The sequence below is a fragment of the Nicotiana attenuata genome, chromosome 2, assembly GCF_001879085.1.
Source record: "Nicotiana attenuata strain UT chromosome 2, NIATTr2, whole genome shotgun sequence".
Classification (NCBI taxonomy): Eukaryota; Viridiplantae; Streptophyta; class Magnoliopsida; order Solanales; family Solanaceae; genus Nicotiana; species Nicotiana attenuata.
Genome location: NC_031990.1, coordinates 79,443,120 through 79,456,608, shown reverse-complemented (window position 1 = coordinate 79,456,608; position 13,489 = coordinate 79,443,120). Strand labels below are relative to the sequence as shown.

At 34.4% G+C, this 13,489-nt stretch overlaps 1 protein-coding gene across 1 annotated transcript; it reads left to right on the top strand.

The window, feature by feature from the left end:
- LOC109213486 (histone H2A) lies at window positions 10,156-11,125 on the top strand. Its single transcript, XM_019377296.1, has 2 exons — window positions 10,156-10,458; window positions 10,700-11,125. The coding sequence occupies exons 1-2, from the start codon at window positions 10,249-10,251 to the stop codon at window positions 10,943-10,945; spliced, it is 456 nt and encodes a 151-aa protein (XP_019232841.1). The 5' UTR covers window positions 10,156-10,248; the 3' UTR covers window positions 10,946-11,125.

The following is a 13,489-nucleotide window of genomic DNA, read 5'->3' as shown; positions in this document are numbered from 1 at the left end:
TATGCCATAAATTAAACAATGACAGATATATTGATGATTACTCTTCGTGCCTAGGTTTTTAAGCAATAGAATAAGCAGTAGGCAAGGTATTATAATAGTTATGTTACCTAGTTCATATTAGTTAAGAATCTAAATAAGGTAAAATATTGATTGACTTTCTATATAATTCAAATAATAACAACAACAATAATATGCTCAGTCTTATCCCACATCGTGGGGTCCGGGGAGGATAGTGTGTACGCAGATCTTACCCCTACCTTATGATGATAGAGAGGCTGTTTCCAATAGACCCTCGGCTCAGGAAAGCATAAGCACTATATAATTCAAATAAGGAAAATTAAATAAGAAATATTTTAGTTGATTTCAAAACTCTAAAAATTAGAGAAATAATTAAATGGTGATTTTCTCTAGTGTGAAATCTATTTTTAAATGGTAAAAAAGGCGAACGACATTTTGCTAAGGACCTTCGTGCTTTTAATATAGTACTGTATAATATAGATAAGAGGTGTTTATATATACTTTTAGACCGTTATAGAAAATTATACAAAAATTGAACTTCATCTCGTTCGAACTTCATTTCAAGAAACCCCATCTAAAATGGCTCTAAAACATCACCAAAAGAATCTCAAAACTAGAAAAAACGTAACTCAAAATCAGTCTGAAGCTATGATTTATAGCTCGTTCGAAAATATGCAAAAAAATACAAGCTTGCCCACAAATAAGACATTCACTAAACTTATGAGGCCAATAACCCCAAAGTTGAGGCTACGATCTCAACTCACCAATGATCGAAAAGTGAGGCCAAGACTTTAAGCTGGTGTTTGGCCATAGATTTCTAAATTTATTTTAAAAAATTTAATTTGGGTGAAGTTTGGTTTGAAGATGAAAATCTGTTTGGACATAATTTTTCAAAATATATTTCACTTTTTTTTGTTTATAGAGGAGAGCAAAGCCGCGTGAGTTTAATGAAGGAAAAATGGTAGATATGAATTAGTTGCGTCATAATAACAGAAAGTGGGTTCTTAAATCCAAAAGTTTAGGGAATTTTTTGAAATTTTTTTATAAACAAAACGGTAATATTTTGGGCCAAAAACAGCTCTTGAGTTGGTTTTGGGATTTAGAAATTTGCTAAAACATGGATAAAATCTATAAACAAATATGTGTTTGCCAAAAAAAATTGAAAAAAATTTGGCAAAGTTTGAACCACATTTTCAATCTTACTCTTCCAAGTTCCAAGTTGGCTTCGCTTCCAATATTAATGTCACAAGAATATTAACGTATTTATAAGATATTTTTAAGTTTTTAGCTCCTCTTCACGCGCTTGCGCTTGAGCACTATTTTAGATGCTATCACCTTGCCACATCAGACGCTAGGAGGGTTCAAAGGTATCAAATTGCTAAGTCCATTGATGCATTATGCTTTGTCATAGCTCCAAAATGTACGCAATTGTCTAAGTTTTGAGTAAGGATTAATAGATTTGCGTTCAAGATCTTTGACGCTTTATTGGGTTTTGATGTTTGGTTATAGTTCTATATTTTTAATACACTTCTTTATCTTATATTTTGGTATTTTAATAATAAATTGTGTGACGTTTGAGCTTAATTGAGTTATTTTTATGTATGGGATCATTGAAATCCATGAAGGAATAATAATTGCACAAAAGGATGTCAAAAATACAAGAAAAGAACACGAAAAAGAAAAAACCGGAGCAAGACGGGCCACCTTGCCTAGCTTATGGCGAGAGGCTACCTCGCCATAGGCCTTCCTCGCTTGGCTTATAGCGAGAGGCTACCTCGTCCCAGGCCTTGCTTCAACTGGCTTATGGCGCGCTCCAGACCAAGCCTTGCGAGATTAAAGGCCTAGTCCCCTGTCCGAGAGCAAATTATTTCCTTTTGAAATTTAGACTTGGAGACTTCGATCCTAACCTATAAATGCTCCCTAACATGTCTAAGAAGGGGGTTTGGACGTTTTTTGAAGGAGAATTCCTACCAAGGGAGAGCATGAGCCCGTGGAGGCCGAATTTTATCAGATTCCATCTTTCTTCCGCCAAACTTAGTAATTTTTATGTTTCTTTGGATGGTTTATTGTTTGACTGCCATGTCCATGTGGAGCTAAACTTCACGTTCTAGGGTTGTAGTTCCTTCATGACTGTTATTATTCAAATATTGATTTTGAATTCTTGATTTATCGTATTGGTTTATTTATTCAATCCTACACTTAATTATTTGATTGCTCGATCACTAATTTAATACTATCTATGAATCTAGAATTAAACTCGAAAGTGAGAATTTTAGATTGCATATAGGATTGAGTAGAGCAATTTCTTGAACATGGGCATCGGGAATGGTTTTGTGGTTAGGATAGACATATGCTAATTACCTTGGTTAGTTATTATACGGGAATTATGAATGCTTTCTTATTGAATCTAACTCTATAGACATATAGGCGTTAGATTAGCTTGAATAGGTGAGTAAGAACCTGATAGATTATTATAAGCAATATTAACATTGTCAGCCGATAAAACAGATAAATCAAGCAGTCAATTAAAGTGAAGAATACAACAAAATTGTTAGATAGCCCAGATTGTTTTCATCAGATTGATAACATAAAAAAATGTTCTTCCTTCATTCAAAGTTTACTATTCTTTTTCCTTAATTTTTAATTAGTTTAGATTCAAATATTTTTGAGTTTGATCCTTGTTTAGATAATTAGGATAGTCTAATTTAGTCAATAGTTGATAACAAGTCCTCGTGGGTTCGACATCCGACTTTTAGTCACTTTATTACTTGACGACCGCGTGTACTTATGTGTGTGTTTGGATGCAATAAGTTTTTGATCCTTGTTTAGATAATTAGGATATTGTAATTTAGTCAATAGTTTTTGACACTATTGAGATGGTTGTCCTAATTCTTTTACCCTTCTCCAAACTTTTATTATGATCTTTCTAATAATATTTGTGAGTTTGATAGGAGCAACGATATGGAGACTGTGGAACATGATGCACATATAATAAATATGGTGACGCAGCTAGTGGAGCAAACTAATAAACTAGTAGAGCAAAGAGATAAAAACGGAAAAGATAGAAAAGATCTCAGGGCAACAATGAAGAGCATAAAGACCAAAGTAAAAGGACTAATTAAAATATTCGATGACCAACAAGTTGCGGACTTAGTTGATATTCCGGAATAGCCTCAAAATGAAGAAGAGAGCGAGTTCCATCAAGAGGAAAATTTTCAACAAGTGAATATTTTGAGCCAAACTTGGCTAATGAAACAAGCTAAAAAAATTGGAAATATCAAAGTAAGAAAATTACAGATGAGATTAGACACTTATAAAAGGAAAAGATTACTTTGTACAAGACAATCAACAGATTTGGCAGTGCTATTCACGACTTGAAAGCTCAATTGAATACAAAGGTTGTTGTATTTGCTGCCCAACAAAATAGTACCGAAATGTGTGAAGTTGAAAAGGAGCGTATACGCTAAATTGAGGAGCTAAAAGTGGATAGTCATTTATTCGACCGTATTTTTGTTGCTGATGCCAATGTGGAGAAGAGTGCACGAGAGTCATGTGAGGAAGTGTCGCGCCCCGTTTTCTCGCAAAATCGGGTTTCGACGTTGTGACAACTCATTTGGATGGAATATAGGGTGCTATAAGAAGAAGAGTCGCCACCTAACAGTTTTTAAGGTGTGTTAGGGCACCTATTATGCAGATAACTTTGTTTGACAAGTCAACGCCACCAAAGATTGGGTAAGGGCTCAAATTACCTCAAAGAGAAGGTGTTAGGCACTCTTCGAGGTCCACAACTGTGGGTCCCGGCCGAACTTAAGACTATGTGGATTATAATTAAGCAAAGAGAGTAAGGGTCAAAGAAATTTATTATAACACAACGAGAATTGATAAAAATCTTAAGGGTTACAAGGATACAACTATAACGGTCTATATTAGATGACTAAGAAAGAGAGAAAGGGGAGGCGGGGTCCTAAGTTTTTTAGCCTAAAGGATCACCTCGTGTAACATAAATAATACTTCGCGACTCCCTTGAGGTAGGGAGTTACTCTTATTATTCAACGGGCACATACTATCATCTCCTACTACCCGATTACTATGTTAAAGTTGTTTACCTAAATGCGCTCTAGTTCAATTCTAAGTCGTGCCCTACGTGTGCACTACCCGTCCCATGCCTATGGTCCAGGAGGCATTGGACCTCTATTTGGGTGGTTCTAGACTTTACTTAGGCTGCTCAAAATGATAAAATTAGGCGACATACAAAATACGTAGGACCTCACGTAAAGGCAATTAAGGGCTCAAGTTAGCCTCCACACTTAGACAACAAATACACGCAAACAGATTCTCACGTCAGGCGTTTGACAGTTTCAGAATTGAGGAAAACTAAAGTCATTAAGCCCTATAGACATGGTTTCTATGTGACCTTGGATTCAAACGTACAGGCAGTTTCAGATGCAAGTCGCAACTTTAAACTTTTAGACATGATTTCCAAACAACTATACAGTTTTATGAGTATTTGGTATTGCATGCTGATTATTGAGATTATAGGTTGTAAATTATTAAATCTATAGACATGATCTCTAAGTGATTTACGCAGTAAGGAGCAGTGAAAACCTCTGTTTTAAAAGGTAGAATTGGGACTTAGCCGAGGCTCGCCCTGGGATGTAGCACTCGTAAAATGCCCCTAGTTTATGTGTGGGGCTTAGTTCCGTGAGACTTACGCCTCGGCCGTCGGGGCTTACACCCGGGACACGCCCAACGCTCAGTGTACTGGGCTCGCCTAATAGAACTTTATGCAATTGGGTGTAACTAATCTTGTAAATCCTCAAATTTTCTTAATAAATCGTTGACTATTCAAAATTACTTTTTTCTTAATTATAAATCATTAAGTTGGGAGTATTTTATGTCATAATTAAAATAAAAATTAAGACTGCTATGATAGTAGATTTTAAATAAATATTTCATTTAAAAGTATTTATTTATTAACTATTGTTATGTCTTTATTATATAATAGTCCATAATCTCTTTTCTAAATATTATTTTTTCACGTTTATAGATATAATACTTATTATTTTAATAGCTCGGTATTAGCTAGTAACTATTTACAAATAATTAGTTATCATAGTATTGTATGGCGAATTATGTGTTACTTTATTAACTTGTTGAAACTTAAAAATAAACGATGCTAGAAAATCATATTTAAATTGTGAATTATATTTTATATAAATTCTCTTTCAAATAGAAAGCATATTAAATAAAAGGAGTATTTAAAAAATATCAAATTATAATATCGAAATTCTTTCAAGATTCATTTAAGAGATACATATAAGATTTTGCATTGAATACATTACTTTTGATGTTTGAGTTGTAACGACATTGCTGCTAATTTGCATATTATGATATATGTCATACTTTTGGTATTATTCATAGTTGAATTATAATTTATAAATATTTTAAATAGATTGTTTGTCATACTTTTGTGATTTTAATATAACTTTTTGTAATTATTTTTTATTTTGTACTATCTTAAAATTCTTGAAATTAGTAAAATTTAAAGATCCGTGGGACTTACGCCCCATGTCTCAGGGCTTACACCTCGCCTCGTCAGAGATAAAACGCCTCTGCCTCACGCCCCCGCCTTTTTAAAATATTGGTGAAAACCATTGGAAATAATCAGAATTACTCATGTTTGATCCTATATGCATGCTTTCTAAGCGAGTAGCAGTGTTTATAGCTAGGTTCCAACAGCTGGCAAATTCCTATAGACATGCTATTTAAGTAAGCGATAGATATAACAACAGCTAATTAATCGATTAAGTCCTAAGAACATGGTATCTAGGTGAAAGTCAGTAGAACATAAGCTAGTATAATTTTATAGGCATGGTATCTAACGAATGTGCTGCAGTTATGCAAATTGAAAGAATAGTTATTGACATTTGTTTCCTATAGGCATGCTGTCTAGTAACACATAGCAGTAGACATGGGAATAAATAAAGCACTTGCGCTTAATAGTAGACAAGTTGTGTGAGTGTGTGATTCTCCTAATGGCATGATTTCTACCAGTGTACATGAAAATTGAATAGCATGTATGGCAGGTTGGATAAAATAACAAGTAGATCATACGAACCCTATAGGCATGTTTTCTACCCTTTCATGCAAACATTAGAGTATGCTCGTTTCCCCAATTTCACTAATACCCCAAATTGTTTATTACAAAATTATTACAAACCTAATGATGAATGTAACTACAAATATTTTACAAATAATAATAGTAGGCCTATAGCAGGCCGAAAAGGAGATACCCAGTATTGCTTGGGTCTTCAACAAACTCTTCTTTCACAAATAGCATACCCAGATACCAACAGAGGACTATATTCATCAGCACAGCCTAGAAACCATATAGGAACTCAAGCCAAACCAAACAACCATATATTGGCTATATGACCCAAACATTGAATTACATAGAAATCAATTAAACTACCAGTTTGCATAATGAGTAGATAGAATGAGGAAAGAACTAAGTGTCAGAGATAGCTTTAGTCTCAGTAGTAAAGAGAGTGGCCAAAGAACCCCAAATTCTAGTGTGTCAGAGTTCACAAGGGTTTCAAATGGACCCCGAGCAGTGCTCACACTAGGGAGGTCTATAGAGAAAGTTTTGGTGGCCTTGACTTTCAGCCGACCAAGAGTGACAAATTTAGAATACTACAGATAACAGATGAGAATGAGAGAACAATGATTAAGGGATAAAATTTGAAGAGATGCACTTGTATTTTAGAAAAGCAGACATAGCAGAGTTGCCTCAAACACAAAACATGCCAGTTAAGAGGGTCAACAAGACTTAGAGGGCAGATTTCTATTATAGGTTCAACACTTAGCAAGAAGTAACATATTGGCAGAAAACACATTGAGAGAGTTAAAGGAGAATCAAGTTTCCTGAGATTACAAGATTAACATACAAAGGTGCATAATACCAAACAATTCTGGGTAGAGCACTAACTTAAAGGGTTTAAAGCCTAAGGGTCCAAATTATGTTAAGTATCCATCACAATATCATAAGACAGACATGCTTACTTACATCATGAAGCAAACAGTAACAAACATGGTAAGGAAACACAAGTAGAGATAGCTACTCTAAAGTCTCAAATAATCACTAAAGGATACGAGATTCAGCAAACAAAGACATAACAAAGTGCCAAAATTAGCATGAGAGCGGATCATAGTTAACATGAAGGTCTTAAGTACACTCTAAATAAGAGCTAGTCAGTACCATGACTCAGGACAAAGTAGGGAAGCAAACTCATGTTAGGCAATAAATGTAAACATTCAAATACCAACCTACTAGTCTCGGCGAGCTTAAGAGAGCCCAAATTGTTCAAGTTAAGCATATAGAACTAATAATGTCTCAAAACTGGAAATCTTAGATGAATTCAAATGCTAGAGAAGTTCGGATTATAAAACAGGTTCAAATGCCAACAAAGTTATACATAGAGGTGGTCTAAGAACACCTTAGGTCATGAAAATCAAAGGCGTGAATATGCAGGACATAAACACAGAAGAATGAAATCGCAAAGCCAAGAGACTTACCAGTAATCAGTTGAATAAACAGACAACAAGAAAGAATGAATTCCACAGTACTCTGAATGTCAACAAAGAGCAATAGAACCCAGAATCTTAGTGCGTCAGAGTTTCCAAGGGCTTCGAATGAACCCCGGGTAGTGCTCACACCAAGAAAAGTTGAAAAATCAAATTCTGGTGGCCTTGGCTTTCAACCGATCAAGAACCAAAGTAATAGAACAAGAGAATGAGAGAACAATAGAGTAATAGCTTCAATTTTTAGTGAATCTAGTGATTAAGAGCCTGTTTGGATTGGCTTGTTTTAATTGATTTTAAGCTAAAATAGCTTTTAAGCCATTTTGTAGTGTTTGGATAAAGTAAAAAAGTACTTTTAAGCACTTGTTTTTAAGCTAAAATGACAAAAACAAACCAAAAGCAAAAAGCTAGAATTCCTAACTTATGGCTTAAAAGCTATTTCGGCTTAAAAGTCACTTAAAACAAGCCCATCCAAACAGGCTCTAAAAGTCTCTCTCAAAGGGAAATGGGAAAGGATTTATATAGTAGTAGAAATCAAGCAAACAAATCAAGGAAGTATTGTAAAATAAACATAAATAAGGAGATAATAACATGAAGAATCAATAAAAAGTCGGATTAGGAAAAATTTAGGTAAACCCTAGTTGACAATTTTTGTCGGAGATCTTGGTTAATCGGACCCATATAGCCTTGATATAAACGTATCTAGACGAAATATTGTCTGAATCCCAACGACTAAAACTGATTCCCTTTGATTCGAAAATATGTACTTGCCAAAAATAGTGCGATTACTAGTAATACCATAAAGAGGCAACCAATGGAGAAGGAACATGAATATGATAAGTAAATAATAAGTGAATGCCATTGCTAACGGGATTAGAAAAGGGATTGGTGAAGGGCGACGATTAGGGTTCTTCAGAGAGAGGCGAGACAGAGAGACTTTAGAGGCGGCGGGTAGTGGGACAATGGGGTTAGGGTTTAGGCTTGATGGATTTAAAAAGGGGGTGGGCTAGTGAGCCGTTGATCTTTAAGATCAACGGCCAAGATTAAAGGAAGATGGGGCGGGTCATATAAAACGGGCATGGGATGATGGGTTGTTGGTATTGGCTAGGGGTTATTGGGCTAGAGTTTTAGGTGTGGGCTGGTGAACTGGGGTCCGAATTTGGCCTGTTTGGGCCAGATTTTAAAATATAAGAAATTAAGGGGGAAATAATTAAATAAAACAGTTAAATAAATTGTGAAAAAACTATTTATGCAGATTAATACTTTAAAACAATAGTAGAATGTTATAAAAATGTAAGATATTATTTTGACCTTGAATAAAATGACAAATGCAACAAAATTGTAAAATATAGGCTATCATTGTAAGATTGTGCAAATAGCTTCAAAAATACTAATGTAATTATATAAATGAAGTAAAATATTTGAAACATGTATTATAGATGCAAAATAATAATTTTTGGTAATTAAGTCATCACAAAATAATTTGAAGGAGTAATTAATAAGTATTCAAGTAATTTAAATGCAAGAAAAATAAATTTTAAAGCTCTAAAAGTTATGGAAATTTATAGAAAATTCTTGTATAGATTTGTAAACTAAATAATGATACAAAACGATGTTTTGAAAGTATATATACTATTTGAGAAAAATATGAGGACAAAATTGAGTATCAATAGGAAGTAAATAATATTGTACTTGAAGACTCTAGTGTGTGTACATATGAGGATGTAAATAGTAATACAATTCTAAAGTTGAGGTGTATTAGTCGTCATTCCATACATTTTTTCAACTTTGTGTTTGAATGATGACATAAAAATCGAGTCATATGAGCCTTTGTAGGAGCCAACAGACAAGGAACGAAGTGTTTACATTATTGAATTTGTCGTACCAGAAAAATATAATTACATACCTCATCTAACGACCAAAGGGTGTGGAGTCCAATATTTTTTAAAAAAAGTTGCCACCACACTACTTCCTTTATCTATAAAAACGACGTGCAGATGTATTACTGGAATGAATACATCTAACTTCTATAAATTCGATAAATTTTTAACAAAAGTTACATATTTAAAAATTAAGTAAAAATATTATAAATAATACTAGTAAAAGAAATCATTGTTAAGATATTTAAAAAATATTTGCAAAAAAATTACACTTGACTTCTCAAATATAGCAATAACATCATTATTTCTGGACCAGAAGAGCAAAAAGCTAATAAAATTCTGAAAAATGTTCACGAGGCCACAAAGCAATTGAATTATTACTAGTATTCAGTAACATTTTTTTTCTGGATTCAGTAACTATCTTAATTAAATTGGGGTTTTCCCCTTCCTATTTTAATTCTGTAAAAGAAAAACACTTTGGGAAAAGCTTATTCCTTTCCAGGCGGGAAAATTATTCTTTCACCAAAATTCAAACTAACCCTCGCTTCCCATTGGTCCATTCAAAAGGACACGGATCGCTTCCACTGAATTTTGCACCGTAGATTATATCAAAATCCAACGGCCCTCATCAAAAAACCGAATACCAGAAATTCCACTATAAATACAACAAACCCGCAAAATACATTCATCCACATCTACCGCTCCGACAATCAACTGATAATATCAATTCTTTTTCACAAATCACAACTTTGCTCTTTCTCATTTCCAAATGGATACTTCCGGAAAAGCGAAAAAGGGTGCCGGCGGCAGAAAGGCTGGTGGCCAATCGAAGAAGCCGGTTTCTCGGTCCGTCAAAGCCGGTCTTCAATTCCCCGTCGGTAGAATTGGTCGTTACCTGAAGAAGGGTCGTTACGCTCAACGTGTTGGAAGTGGTGCTCCTGTTTATTTGGCTGCTGTTCTTGAATATTTGGCCGCTGAAGTAAGTCTTATTATCTGAAAATTTAATTTGGAATTTGTTACTTTGATTCCCAAAGTCATTTGGGTTAATTTAGTGGTTATGATATTTGTTTGCTTCAGGATTTCAATATTCTCATGTGTTGTTTCTGTTTTTGCCTTATTTTTGGGTCAAAAAAAAATGGGGTATGGAGTAATTTATGTTATTTGAACACGCTTAACACATTAAATAGTTTTATTGAAATTATTGTGATAAACTATTGTAGGTGTTGGAATTGGCTGGGAATGCAGCGCGTGACAACAAGAAGAACAGAATTATTCCAAGGCACGTTCTGTTGGCTGTGAGGAACGATGAAGAGCTAGGGAAGCTTCTAGCTGGTGTGACCATTGCTCATGGCGGTGTTCTTCCGAATATCAACCCGATTTTGTTGCCTAAGAAAACTGGCGGTGCTGAAAAGGAACCGAAATCTCCTGCTAAGGCCACAAAATCTCCCAGGAAAGCTGCAGCTTAGACTTGTTTAGTGACTGTTGAAACTGAAACTACTTTTGCTTTGTTTTCCTTTTGTATGTAAGTCTGGTTGTAGATCTAGTTCTTTTGTTAGTGAGTGAATTTGAGAAGAATGTAGTTGTAATTCTGAACTTGGTGTCAGTTGCTCCTCATAGTCAAATCAATGAAACCCCTTGTTTCTATCTATGGCGTCTTCAATCTATACTTTTGTTTTACATCAATCATTGTTACGCATACTTATTTTGAGATGCAGAATGTAGTTAACTTTCTCTCTAGATTGAAGTTTCCTTCCTTTTAGTGAAGGAATTACAGAATTCAATGTTTCTGAAGGATCAAAAGCCATGGGATTAGGAATAAGCAATCAGTTTCCTGTAATATATAGACAAAAGTTGGGAATGGTTGTTTCAAGAAAAAGTGTGTTAATCAAAATGTTATGGCGTTTGGTTTTGGTAATGATTTAGTCTGGTAAAATCAAGTATTGGGCACTTGCCAAATTATGATAATGACAAGGTAAAATTGACGAACAAAAGCACTAAGAAAGTGCTTCGAACATTTGTAGGTTGTGTCTTGTACAAGCATTTGCATCACTTAAAAGAGACTGCCTACAACAAAATAATAGCAAAACTATAGAGCTTTGTTTAAGGCTAAGTACATTATCCTTATTCCCTTAAAAAAGTTGTTTGATTCCTTTCTAACCGAACAGTTAATGGTGGACTGTTTAAAAATTTCAAATAGCAGTCTGCGTCGAGGTCCAAATGATCTTCTTTCTTGTTCAGAAATTTTCTGTGCCAACATCAGAAGTGGTTGGTGGAGTTATCCAGTGGATTCCCAAGACTGAAGAACAAATACTATGTCATTGCTGCAAAGAAAAGAGCCACAGTATCAAAGGAAAGATTGTGAAATCCATTGCAGTTTCTTCTGAAGTAGAAATACTTCAATTTTTTCTTTGATACTGTGGCTCTTTTCTTTGCGGCAATGACATATAAATCTGGGTAATTGACCTTTGAGAAGGGATGCCCCTCCTTATATCTTCCCGAAATCTAATTCTTTTTGTTTCCAAGTTGTGACTATGCATGAACTGACGGAAAGAAACAGTTCCAGTGCGAATGAATGTGTTTTCGTAGTACAGAACTATGAGCGCAAGTAGTCTATCCATATTGAATGTGAAATTTAGAAGAGATGACCTTCCTCCAAAGAGAGTTTACTTAAGAGTTGAACCTTCAATGTTGAAGGTTTTCGTTCTGTGCATTCAAATTATTAAGATTGGGTTTGGTACGAATCTTTTTGAAGTGGTTATTTAGTATTAGAGCAATGGAGATCAAGATGCAGATCCAAATATGGAACGGAAAGACCTTCTATTGCTAGGCCTACCTTCTTAATATCCTTCAACATTATTAATAAGGTGAAAGCTAAGTTTAGGAATATCAGAATTGGGCAGACATATGTAATCTCAGTAACATCTCTCTCAATGAGGTGTCTAATTGGATCAAACCTCCAATCCTTTTTGTTAATCTCAACACATCTATTGATGGTATATGTGGTGCTGGAGGTTAAACTCAACACTTTGAGAAAAATCACTTCTCAAAATAAGCTGATTTTTGCAGCTCGGCCAAACAAGCCATTAAAAATTTGGTCCATGAGGGCTCAAATGTGTAGGTATTTCGGCAGCAGAAATTGTTTTCCAGTTATTAGCTTGTAACTGTGCATCAAGCAATGGATTATATGACCATTTTGAATTTGCAATAGACGTATCTAGGGAAACTTACACAAATGTCCCAAATAAATCTCAACTTACCAACCTTTAGCCATTAGTCATAGACTTACCAAAACTAGCCAACAAGAATTGAAAAACCAAATAATAGGGTTCTTTCTCTCAAAGAATCACATGCAAAAATCACCTTCCATATTTTTAAGCGTCATTAGCAACATTAGATACAAGACGGAAAGGAAATTTCATGGACGGGGTAGCAAATAAGGTAATGAAACACAAAAATCTATACAATATTCCAAAAATTTAAACAAAAAAGGAACTTTTTCAATGGGTATAGTTGAAATTCATTGAAAATATATAGATAAGTCAATATACAAAATTTGAGGAAGATTGGAGGTGATTTGGACTGGTTTTGCATCAAAATTCGTAATTAAATCGAGTTCAAAAAAGTCTTCTGCAACACATGTATCAAACATGTATGACGCATGTATCTCACACACAGGTATACATGGATATACATGTGATACACAATTGATACAAATATGATACATATGTGATACACAAATGATACACAGTGTGATACACATATCATTTGTTTCATGTTCAGCTTTTACTTCGAATTTTCAATTCAAACCACCTCAAAACTTCACCAAATCATCCCAAAACTGAAATTCAAGCTCCTTAAGTTGTGTCCAATCTATTCTAATAACACCCACTCAAAACAAAGCAAAAATTTGATATTTTTTTGCTACAAATAGCTAATTGGCTAATTTGACTAATATTAGTAATATTTTATCTATTGGCCAATTTTTGTAATGAGCTACTTATAAATGGACA